The sequence below is a fragment of the Saimiri boliviensis genome, chromosome 4 (assembly GCF_048565385.1).
Source record: "Saimiri boliviensis isolate mSaiBol1 chromosome 4, mSaiBol1.pri, whole genome shotgun sequence".
Classification (NCBI taxonomy): Eukaryota; Metazoa; Chordata; class Mammalia; order Primates; family Cebidae; genus Saimiri; species Saimiri boliviensis.
Window position 1 is genome coordinate 17007849 of NC_133452.1, and position 13089 is coordinate 17020937.

Sequence of the window (13089 nt, forward strand, 5' to 3'; positions counted from 1 at the left end):
TCACAAAATATCAGTGGTTGGTTGGAGCTTGATTGAAACTTATAATTATTTTTTCTGTGTACCAAGAGTACCAAGATCAATGACGCAGCCTGTGCCCTCAAAGAGCTCAGAGCCTCGCAGGAAAAACCTACAAATGGCAAAGCTCTAGTCAGGAGGGAATTACAGGCCAAAGAAGATGGAGTGGTGCTGGGCACCTTTCCCATACACCAGGAGGTTCTGCAAAGATTTTTCTGGGGGAAATGCCTCTGCCAGGTGCTGGTGATACCCAAAAGGGTAAGACTGTTTAGGATGTCCAAGTCCAGTGAGAGAAGCCAACTTTACATAAATACAACTCAAAGTGGCAGATGCACAGTACTCTGTGTGAACAGTGAGTGGGCTTATTTTTCTCCAGAGAGCAAAAGGAGAGGGTGATACACAGAATAAGTTCAACAAGCCCTTAATCTGTTCTTCCACTTGGGGCTTCGCTAGGACACTCCATTTCTTTCTGATTCTGGGAAACAGACTTCCCCTACACACCAATCACAATGCCTAGTAGGTGAGACCTTCAGAGTCATAATTCAGTGTGGCCTGAGCCAGTATTTCCCAGGTCTCAGTGCCTACATTAGTCACCTGACCTGTAACTGTGTATTGGTTGCTGCTGTTAATATGCAGATTCAGACACAGGAAGCCTCAGGTGAGGCTTGAGATCCTCATTTCTAACAACCTCCCAGATGGTGGAATGCTGCCTGCTGGTCCAGGAACTACATTTTGAATGGCAAAACCCAAATTTTGACTTACGTTAAAATTGTTGTGTGATAATTACCAAATAAATCTATCACTCTTGCATTTATATTTAAAAATCCATTATGAAATTCTGAAGAAATATCATCAGCTATTTGTTGTAAATATGAAAACAGAAGTCAGCCCAGGAAAAATAATAACATTAGGAACAATTGCTATAATAGCGATTACAAATTATTTACTGCTTTTCACTTGGCTTCTTGTTATAGTTGGTAATAAAAAACTAGCAATAAATAGGGTTTGTTTTATTCCTTACAATTACTGACTGAAGTAAATATCATTTTCCCATTTTGCAAACAAAGGCAGAGATTAAGTAACTAATTCAGTGCCATACAGCCAGTACAAGGCCGACTTTGTGATTCAATTCCAGGTCTCTCTTACTCCAGAACTAATACCCCCTAAAGAACACAGTCAAAAGAAGCAAATAGAAAGTTGATAGAAGTACAGAATAATAAGAGTAAAAATTGTGACATCCTGTGGCATAGAAATGGCTTAATCTTCTGGGGACAAAAACTAGCAGCTGAGCTACACAAGGTGCCCCTGTCAAATAGCTCTGTCAAATAATGCTTTTAAATGCAGCCAATAGGTGCACATGAGCCAAAACAAGGTGGCGGCTGGTGTTAATCTGATTCAGTACTTTAATAGGGGAAAGCACCAGAGCAACTATTTTACAGTCTTTATATATATGTATATATGTATATGTAAATACTGTGAACATGAAGAGAGACTTGCTGACTCACCATCAAGTGACATTTCAGTGAAGATTATGTATCAAGTAGAAAAAGAAACTACATGAATATATTCACTGATGGAGCCAGATTCTGACCTCCCAAAGTGTGGACCAGAACCATGTTCTTAGCAATTATTCACTCTGAATGCACAAAGAATGTATTTCTTAAATTTCTGATAATTTTAATATAATCATAAAAATGATGATTTTGAAAAAAAAATGTGCTAACAAGCACATCCTTCCAGGAATATTATTACTCCAGGACAACTCTTTTTAGATAAATGCGTCATGAACTAAAGTGACATTGAAAACTTGCTCAGTTATAGATATATGCTGGCTTTGCTGAAGCAGAGTAGTTATCAGAAACTTTAAATTGAGAAATGAGTTGCTTTTCCTCACAGGGAAAATTCATCACAACTAAGAATAACTATCTGTATTTGGTGAATTGCTTCCTTGTCCACTCCAGTGCTAAAGCAGGCTTCACTAATTTGGCTTATTTAGCAGATAACTTTGTCAGCTCCACACTGAATCAGCGACTACATGGTAAAACTGAATGCTTTCAACAACCATAACAAGACGGCTACAATTATAATGAAGTTTGATTGTTGGATAACGAGTTGATTGTGGGTACTATGAGTCACTGAGACTCAGTTCATTTACATGTGGTAAAAAGTATAGTGTCAATGGTGAAATAATAACCTACACCATTAGTCTTTCTTCCTCACTGACTAAGCCTTTGTGTAGAACCCTGAGATAGGAAAATCCCAGCTAATGGATACAAAAGCTTTACATCCCACCATATAAGTGAAATTATCTCTCCCCAGGAAGATACTGATGAAAATCTTCAACATTTGTAGCAGTAAAACATTGAACCACACTAACTTTTTGTCAACATTATGAACAATTCTGTGTCACCTTGAAAGAGCTACCACATACTGACCACTTACTATAATTGCAAAGATTTTTTCCAAGTATTTCTGTGTCAGATTCAATCAGCCCTTATAGCAGAACAGATGTACTTATATGCTCTATTATTATCAATTCTTATCTGCCAATGAGGAAACAATGATAAGTATAGGTAAAGTCAGGGGTCCCCAACCCCTGGGACATGGACAGGTATGAGTCTGCAGCCTGTTAGGCACTGGAATACACACCAAGAAGTGAGCATCAGGCCAGCAAGCATTACCACCTGAGCTCTGCCTCCTGTCAAATCAGCAGTGGCTTTAGATTCCCATAGGAGCACGAATCTTACTGTGAACTGCACATGCGAAGGATCTAGGTTCCACACTCTTTATGAGAATCTAATGCCTGATGATCTGTCACTGTCTTCCAACACCCCCAGATGGGAGTGTCTAGTTGCAGAAAAACAAGTCAGAGCTTCCACTGACTCTACATTATGGTGAGTTGCATAATTATTTCATTATATATTACAATGTAATAATCATAGAGATAATATGCACTGTAAATGCAATGTGCTTGAATCATCCCAAAACCATCCCCCACCCCATCCATGGAAAAACTGTCTTCCATGAAATTGATCCCTAGTGCCAAAAAGGTTGGGGACTGCTGGGTTAAGTAACTAACCAAAAGTCATCCAGTTGATAGCAGAGGCAAGATTTGTACAGAGACAGCCTGACTGTAGAGCTTGTTTACTCACCATATTGTAATACAGCTTTGGAGTGATGATACAGGAGACTCCCATGTGTATATTTGTAAGTTTTAATCCTAAAAATTTGGTGACTTCAAAAGTGAGATGAGAGCTAATTCTGTTATGTAGAGTCATTTCTGTTCCAATTCAACCTAATTTTCCAAAATTGATCTTACTGCAACAGCATCTTGACCATTTAGAAAGATGGAAAAGCATTCTTTTTCTTCCAAAGTTAAGAATATGAAGCCTTTATTTTTAAATTTATATATGATAGATATAAAAATACCCAGATTTCATGTGAATTTTAAGATGAAATGTGAGTGTTTACATTGCAGCTGATCATTCAGACTTCAATTTTCCTATCCTCTGTGAGGGATACTTTGGGAAAGAATGAGGAGCACCATTCAGACTTGACTCTGTGCATTAGGGCCATAAGAATTGTATGTGAAACTTCCAAATCTCTGCCTTGAGAAAATAGATATTTTTAATAATCAGAGAAATTTGTTCTATTCATCATCCTCAATAATTAATACTTATTTTAGATGTACAATACACAGAGAAAACTACTAAGATTCCAGGAAAATACACATACACACTCCTTCCTCTTAAGAGTTTTACAATCCTCAACTTTGTGCAGTGGCAGTATCATAGCCAATAAGGTTTATCCGAGGCACAATTATTGCTAATTGAAAATGTTTCCCAATACCCTGCCATGACAACTTGAAGTATAGTCGGCAGTGGCAATTTTTGATATTCTCTGCAGAGACTGAATTATTTAAAAAAAAAATGTTTTACAATCCTATTGGAAAACAATATCTAAACAAAAGAGTGAAGAATAATATTAGTCAATGCTCAAAGATTAACAATATAATCTAAAAGAATGTACAAATTGATAGAAATAGGGATTCACCATCTCCCTCTCAGCTGTATTCTGAAGAGAGCAGTTAGCTTAGGCATCCCATATAAGGAATAGTAACCTCAGAACCAAGAGAGATTTTCTGTCTAATCATCTATGTAAACTTGAGGCCCTTGTAAATCATCCTCTTTTAAGGACTTGTTCACCAGTAACTTAAATGCTCTAGAATTCTTGGCTTGAGGATCATCTTACAGGTGAATTAAGATCTTATCTATCAGTCAGACTTTCCCTACATGGAAGCAAGGGTCTTTCTATTACTTCTATTCATTAATCCATCTTCTAATATTTGGGATCTTGCAAGTGAATGCATATCCTCTTATCCTCTTCTATGTGCCATCACCTCAGGGATTAGAAAATTATGATTCTGATTATCTTTCTCTTCTTTAGAGGAAACACCTTTGTTCTAAAGGTAGTGTTCTTATGAGATGCTCATGAATTTTCATTAACTCCTCCTTTTAGTCTTCTGAACATATTCCAATTTATTTTTTAAATTATCATGAACATAAGTGAATCAGCCCAGAGAAGAGTTAACACATCTTCTTTTAGAAAACAAGTTTCTGTTAATGCATTCTAAATTCTCATTGACTATTTTAATATCACACTGTTGGTTAATACTGAATTTACTGTCCAATAAATTACCCAGACTTTTTCATATGCTTCTGTTAAACCATATTTCTCCCATCCTAGCCTTAAACAGTGTTTTTAGATCCACGTTCATATCCTTAAATTTATCTTTTTAGCATTATATTTTGTTTTATTTGGCTCACTGTTCAATCGATGAGATGGTTTTGATTGTAGCACCTGACACTGGGGAAGGGAAAGAAGTAAGAGTAAAACTGTGGACAACTAGAAGTAAGAGAAGAATTTCCCCTCATTTCTTGGAAGATGTAACTAATGCATGACAAATAAATAAACTTCTCTCATTAGTACACCTGATTTATGTATATTCCTTGTTAATAAATTTACCTAAGCTTTGATAGGAAAACCAGTATGCTGGGTCCATTAGTATTTATTTCATATCAGCTTTCCCAGCACCTCACCATAAAAATTAGATGAAGTGTTCCTGTGGCTGACTGATGGGATGCCAGCTGTCATCCTTGCTCAGCTAAAACAAACAAACAAACAAACAAACCAACAAAAAACTGAAGTCCCAGTTTTGTGCACAGGTATGTCCTTCTTTGCAAAGGAAAAACCAGTTTCTCCTTTCCTGCTTTGTTCTTCTCCACCATGTGAAATCAAATGGTTTTTTGACACTCTTCCTCCATAGGAAGTTAGGGCAGAGGAAAAAAGAATTGACCTCCACAGATTCAAAAATATTTGACAGTTTCAGTCCATAGTTATGCTTCACTTTACATAACTTTTCATTTTTTAAATTTATAACATTAAGAAAATGTATTTGGCTTAAAAATTAGAATTGGTGAACTCAAGGAAAATAATTAAATAACAGACAGATTTTTCTCTTCTGTATTTACTGACAAACCTATGGCAATTTGCTCAGCACTAGTTTGCAGTGGTGCACAGGAAGTAGAAGCAAATAGGGGTTCCAGTATATGATCACCCAGATATGAGTGATACTCAAGGTGTGATTTATTGAGAGACAGAACTCCTCTCCAATTATGAACATGTAAAACCAAATATTAGGCTGATGCAAAAGTAACTGTGATTTTTGCCACTTTTAATGACAACCAACCTAATAAGTTATGTGCTTTCAAACTATAGTAGTGAGACAGGTGTAGAATAGATATTCCCATTCCAAAAGAAAAGGAATAGGAAAGAAGAAAAGAGTGACAGCTTTTAAGTAAGTCCAAAACCTATCAAGTCAAACTCCGTCTCTCAGGGCTGAAGAATAATCCTCTTGTGCTTGATGCTGTGCACTCCAAGCCCACTGGGGCAGAGGTTCCATTTTCCAGACCCAGTAGAATTGAGGTATTTCTCTGCAGCTCTGCCAAGTGCTTAGTCCCAGGTGTCTGCTGGTCAGGCACTAAACCTCCACAGCTCCTCCCAGTCCTACCCCCATGCCTTTGATTGGAGGTAATCTAACTTGTTGAACATGAGGCAATTCTCCCCCGACTTTGAAACATAGGAAGAAGCCATGATGATCTTTGAATCGCTTTTTTGTGGCCATTCTTCTTTTGTCTTGACGAATAGGTCATGTTGGCAGCTGAAAAGCTTTATGGTCTTCCCTGTAAAATAAATTAAAAAAAAAAATCTGACAACCTTTCTTTGTTCCTTCCCATATCCTTACTGTTCAGTTCAAAATGGCAGTTCTCCTGCTGAGGTAGCTAATTCAGTCCATGCTTTATACCATGCTAATCTTCTTACCAAATGGTGGCTTGGTAATACTCTTTAGTGTTCTCTTTTAAACATGCTTTCTCATTTTGTGCAATATGGATTGGCTGAGAATTTTCCAAGCTCATAGGTTCTAGTTCCTTGTTGTTTGATAAGTCCCTCTTCACATCATTTCCCTCTTCTCACATTTTAGTAAACAGTCAGGGGATACAAAGCCATTCCTTCAATACTTTGCTTAGAAATGTCCTCAGCTACATTTCCAACTTCACTGTTCACAAGTCCTAGCTTCCACAAAACACTAATAATATAAACACAATTCAGCCAAGTTGTTTGCTGCTTAATAATAAGGATTGCCTGTTCTTCATTGCACAAGATGGAGAAAAGGACAGTTAAATTTACAGTGTTAGTGAGGATAATAACATGTTTTCACTTCAGTCTGAGAATTCATCAAAATGGCCTTCACTATCCATATTTTCTACTAACATTCTGCCTATGATTACCTATATATTATTTCAGAAGATGGAAGCTTTCTCTACAGTTCTTCTCTTTTCTTTCTGAGTCCTAACCAAATCGCCTTTAAAAGTCCTTTCATGACAGTCTTGGCTTCTTCTAGATGTACTTCACAACTCTTTGTTAGTTCCAAAGCTGCTTTCACATTTTTAGGTATTTGTTATAGCAGCACCCTACTTCTCATAACCAATTTCTGTCTTAGTTTGGGCTGCTATAATAAAATACCATATGTAAGGTGGCTTATCAACAACAAACATTTGTTTCTTGCAGTCTGGAGGCTGGAAAGCTCAAGATCAAGGTGATGGCCTATCTGATGTCTGGTGAGGCCCTGCTTCCTGGTTGTAGATGACTGTCTTCTTTCCATGTCCTATTATATCTTTTAATAGCTATCTGTGTTTGTTTTTACATTTCTATTATGTCTTTTCTTATTTCATGTTTGTCAGTTTTTGTTTCATAATTTGAGTTTATTGTTTATTTTTAATTGACAATAATTATACATATTCCTGGGGTATATAATGATGTTCCAGGAAATAAAATGTCTAGTGATAAGATGAGGGTAATTAGCACATTCATCATCTCAAACATTTATCATTTCTCTGTGTTGGAAATTTTCAATATACTCCTCCCAGCGTTTGAAACTAAATATTATTGTTAACTTTAGTCATCCTATAGTGATATAGAACACTAGAACTTACTCTTCCTGCCATTTTATATCCCTTAAAAAATTTCTCTATATCTCTCCCTTACTCTTACCTTTTCCAGCCTCTACTATGCTGTGTCCTTCTTTTTACTGCTATGAAATCGCTGTTTTTAAAATTTCTACATGTGAGTGAGAATGTATGGTGTTTAACTTTCTGCTCCTGGCTTATTTCACTTAACATAATGTTTTCCTGTTACATCCATGTTGCTGTGAATGTCAGGATTTCATTCTTTTTAATGGCTAAGTAGTATTCCATGATGTATATATACCAAATTTTCTTTATTCAATAATCTGATTTTGGACACCTTGGTTGATTCCATATCATGGCTATTGTGAATAGTGCTGCAATAAACATGGAGGTGCAAGTATTAAAAGGGCATCCAAATTGGAAAACAGGGAGTCAGATATGCTTTATAATTTCTTGTTCTACCATTTAAATTGTATTCGTTCCTTTATCACATTGTTTATCTTAAATGCATGTTTGTTAAACTAATTTTAGGTGATTCTGTTAATTAGAATTTGATCAGGAACATATTCATCTCTTAATTGTTGAGTTGGTTATCTGTTTTCTGGTGTTAATACAGGTTTTTGCTTTCAGGTAACATATTGAATGAGAGATGTATTTCTTACTGTCACTTACTCTTCATAATGTAATGCATTTCATTTATTTTCACTAATCCTTCAAGACTTTTAGTCTTGAAGCAGATCTTTTATCAGTATCTCGGGATTCCCTCCCATCTGGCAGTGATTTTGGAAAATTCCCTGACCCAGTCACTTCAAAATAAGCTGGTTGACTGAAGTCTAATCTGGATGGCTTTCTCTGCATCCTACCCTTTCTTTAGCTAGGCATTGCTGAATAGTAGAGATTATTTTTTTTTTCAATATCTTTTTATGAATGGCACAACCACAGCCCCTGATTTTATGCAGGCAACCTGAAACCGGTCTCCCACTCCTCCTAAGGGAGCAACTGACACCTCATTGGAGTGTGGGACCTTTGCCCCTTTCTGTTTCAATACCTGAATTGCAGAATGACTGTGGCTTTAGACTCCATTTACCTACCACTGTGGTTTTCTGTTGTGTTTCTGGTCAAAATATATGTTGATCTAGTTTTCAAGAACATAGTATTTTTTAAGTGTTTATCTTTGTATTCAGAACTGAAAATAACATTTTAAAAGAATGAGTTCATAATGCCAAAATAACCTGAAGCACTTTATAGCTTTAATAAGTACTGCTCTCAGCCACACATTTGACAATATATGTGTATGATTTACATACATTGAATTTTTATGAAAAACATCATTCAGTAGATTGCATTCCTTTTCTAAGAGTTCATGCTAAATGTGATATTATTCTAACACAAAACGTTTTATTTTAATCCTCAACACAGTCTTAGATCGGATTGGTCCTATAAATAGGTGGCAACTCATTTGGCCTTATTTGTAAGATCACAGAACATTCTTTATCCCAATATTTATTTTATCTGCCATGATATATAAATTCCACCAGAGTAATTCCCCTGAATTTGATGACTTTTTATTCTTCCCCAAGTCTTCATGAAATAAAAATAAATGTGGGGGATGGAGGAAGAGAAGCTGGTGTCTCTGCAACACTGACACCTAACAGAAAATAAGGCCCTTTGGTAATGTTATTAAGATCAGGCCCCTGGAGGATGAGTCAAAAGTGCCAAAAAGGATATTGAGTGTTTCAAAGGAAGTGAGAGGGCGCCAAGAATAAATTTGATCTTCCTCTTAATCTTATTTAGTTAGAAACCATGCAACAATCATTTATAAACCTCAATTTACCTTACTGTAAACATTTGTGGAAAAACGACTTACATATACCCTCTATATTCACTGAATGGTGTTCATAAAAAAGGCAGATTTAATCATGCTTGAGTAAAGAAGGAAGTGAAAAATAAATTTTCAAACGTTATCATATTTACTTTACCAACAATCTTGATTATGTGTCAACTTTATTGCTATAATTGTATGCAGCAGATCATGGTAGACGTTCCTCACCAAAGTTTTTAGTATATTCTGAAAAGTTTTCCTGAGAATTTTCAGTTGACTTCTCAAGCTTCCTTGTTTTACCTTTTCTTAAATTATCTCCCTCCTTCCTTGGTGAAATGAGCCTTCCGTCAGCATAGGCAACTTATTCTTACTGCTTTCTTCATACCCAATTTTTTTCTCTCTTTCAGCCAACTGGGTCCTGAGGTAGCTGAAATGCGAAAAAGGCAGCAGTCCCAAAATGAAGGAACACCTGCTGTGTCTCAAGCACCTGGAAACCAGAGGCCCAACAACACCTGTTGCTTCTGTTGGTGCTGTTGTTGCAGCTGCTCCTGGTATGTCACGTTACCTGTAGGATGCCACACCCAGGCTTGGCAGGCACTAGTGTGAACATGCATGCCAAATCTCAGAACTGTAGAAACTTCTCAACATGTCTTTTTTTGTTCTTTCTTTGCTGTGCTTGGAATGAAGGCCAACTCTGTCCATTGAAAAATCCTGAGATTAAAGCCAGAGAACATACTTCCATTGGAGTGTTATCACTGGCAGGCTCTGGGACATCATACAAACTCATTATAATCTCTTTGTTCTTTGATTTCCTCATTGGTAAAATGATGAAGAATTAGAGAAGCTAATCCCCAAGGTGCCATCTAGTGCTAAACCTCCATGATCCAGGGAACTCAGAGAACCTGCTTGAGTTCCAAATTCACAAAGTGCCTAACATTTACGCAGATGAGATTCTTCAAGGGGATGCTAGACTTTATGGAACTTTCCTTTGAACCATACATTTTGAGGTCTTTTAAAATCCAGATAAAAGGTGGGTCTTCTAGCCCAGCAGTGAGTGATCTCTGGGTCACCCCAAACTAATTCAGAATCTAAAGAAAGGCCTATATGTTTGAGTCATCTCTCTGTGTTTTATGTCTACATTTCCCCAACATATATTGAGGTTTCTTTTTTGATACAGTGGCAAAATGTTATATCATTGTGGCCAAAATAGAAGGTAAAAAGAGCTGTGCTAGAGTGGTACCCTTGGTGGTGGAGAAGCTCCATCCACTGGAGAAGACTCCAGTTCTAGAAAACCATCAGATATTGCAGTAATCTGGAAAGCTTAAGTACTTTTTATAAATATTAATATTTCTTCCCAGATGATGATTCTTTGTTAGAGTAAGTCATACTGTATTAGTCTGTTTTCATACTGCTATAAAGAAGTACCTGAGACTGGGTAATTTATAAAGAAAAAGAGTTTTAATGGGCTCACAGTTCCACAGGGCTGGGGAGGCCTCACAATCATGTCAGAAGGCAAAGGAGGAGCAAAGGCACATCTTACATGGTGGATGGCAAGACTGTGTATGGAGGGGAACTGCCCTTTATAAAACCATCAGATCTCATGAGATTATTCACTGTCACGAGAACAGCATGGGGAAAAAAAATCCCCATGATTCAGTTACCCCCCACCATGTCCCTCCCAAGACACATGGGGATTATGAGAGCTACAATTCAAGATGAGATTTGGGTGGGGACACAGCCAAACCGTATCACATACATAATTTGTTTTCTTTTATTCTTAAGCCTTAATAATTTAAGATGGAGGAAACAGAGTTTGAGAGGAAGTAAATATTTCAATCATAGTTGTGTAATCTTTTTCTGTATCATGCCTTAAGAGATTATCTAGCTCAGATCTTAATCCATGAAGTACCATGTAGTGACTTACTATAGTGATTCTGAAGTCAGACTGCCTGGGTTCAGATCTTGTCCTCATCCATCTTTATCTGTGTGACCTTCAGCAAGTTAGGTAAATGCTGGTAATAAAAATCCCTGCCTCATAAGATTTTTTTAAAATTAAATGAGATAAAATATATACCAAGCCGAGAACAGTGTCTGACATATAGTAAGCATTTAATAAGAGTTAGCTCTCTGGGCTATGGGACACTTCATATTGGAAAAATAAGATCACTTTAAAGAGGAACTGACTTTAAATAATGTTTAAAAAAAGATGTTTGTAGCTATAACACAAAAATTATCTTAGAAAAGAATGCTATTTTATTTTAAATTCTGTATAAAACATCAGCAATATATTGTTACACAGGGTTGAGGAATATACTTCTTGTGCTCATTTGCATTATACAAGGTTCCTGTAATCAGTAAAGGGTTTTCTTTAGCTGCCGAAACTTATTGCTGAACTGCTTTTGGATTAAAACACCAGAACAGATAGAATACTGATACTATATGTATTAGCTGCCATATAGGTATTTAATGAGTTTTGCTTTTATCAATTTTTAAAGGATATATTAAATAAAAAAACATTTAACATTGGCACATAAGCATGATATTGTTGCAGTACACAGACAATGGATGGAGAACAAAACAGCTTTTGGAAGCTGCATCCAATCTCTACACCTCTAGAGTGGATCCCCAAACACTGGGTATACTGGGTACATTGGGTGCATTGGGTGCATTGGCTGCATTGGCTGCATGCTCTGTTAGCTCTAGACTAGCACACTCTTGTCAGGAACTGCATTTGTTATCAATGAACATTGGATGCCTGAATCTAGGCCATAAGATGTACAGTCTATAAATTTACAAGTCCTTCTATATATGATAAATGGTAGATAATTTATAATTATTACAAACCACTTTATTTTTATTTATTTACTTATTTATTTATATTTGAGACAAAATCTGCTCTGTCACCCAGGCTTGATTGCAGTGGCACAGTCACAGCTCACTTCAAGCTCTAACTCCTGGGCTCAAGTGATCCCCTCTCCTCAGCCTCCCAAGTAGCTGGGACTACAGGTGCATGCCACCCCACCTGGCTAATTTTTTTTTTTTTTTTATATAGTGGAGTCAGCATCTTGGTATGTTGTTCAGGCTGGTCTTGAACTCCTGAGCTTAAGCAATCCTCATGCCTCAGCCTCTCAAAGTGCTGGGATTACACGCATGAGCCACTGTGCCTAGCTACTTAATTTTTTAAAAAGGATAAAAGTTAAAGTTCCTTAAACTATTAATTTTAATTATGATTACATTGTCTTATTGCAAATGAAAATGCCCTTCACCCATATGTTTTTAAAATATCATTATTTTTGTACTTCAAGTTTAGAAAAAAAATTGTAAAGGCTTTTTGGAGTGAAAATAAAAAGAAATAAATGTCCTTCAGATTTTCCAGGCTAGGTCAAAGGAGCAGAACAAAAAGAAACACTAAAACTGTAATTTAAGGACTAAAAAAAAGTTAGAAATCAAAATATGAAGTAACTGTCATTCGTGAATGGGAGCAGTTGTCATGTGGCTGAATTTACTTCCTTTTAAGGAAATAGAGTGGTAGGAAAATAAATTTCTCTATCTGGTAATAAATATAAATACCTCATCCTAGCTTCATGTTATGGGTTTTATAAATCATGTAATATTTCCCTCAAATTTGCACTTCTAATTCATATTTCATTGTCAGCTCTTCTCTCATTTTTAAATTGATTCCTGTCTTTTTAACAAATCCACTACATTTTTGGGGAAGGACACAGA

The 13089-nt window shown here is 36.4% G+C and overlaps 1 protein-coding gene and 1 non-coding gene across 2 annotated transcripts in view; both read left to right on the top strand.

Moving 5' to 3' along the window:
- RGS17 (regulator of G protein signaling 17) overlaps nucleotides 1–13089 on the top strand; it is a 110283-nt gene that overhangs the window by 67643 nt on the left and 29551 nt on the right. Inside the window, exon 2 of the mRNA XM_039467507.2 lies at nucleotides 9771–9914. Within this exon, the coding sequence (XP_039323441.1) occupies nucleotides 9796–9914 (119 nt within the window). The 5' untranslated portion in view covers nucleotides 9771–9795. The remainder of the gene's footprint in view (nucleotides 1–9770; nucleotides 9915–13089) is intronic.
- On the top strand, nucleotides 3784–3924 carry LOC120363349 (U4 spliceosomal RNA). The gene has a single exon (XR_005578916.1). It is a non-coding gene; the product is annotated as a U4 spliceosomal RNA (small nuclear RNA).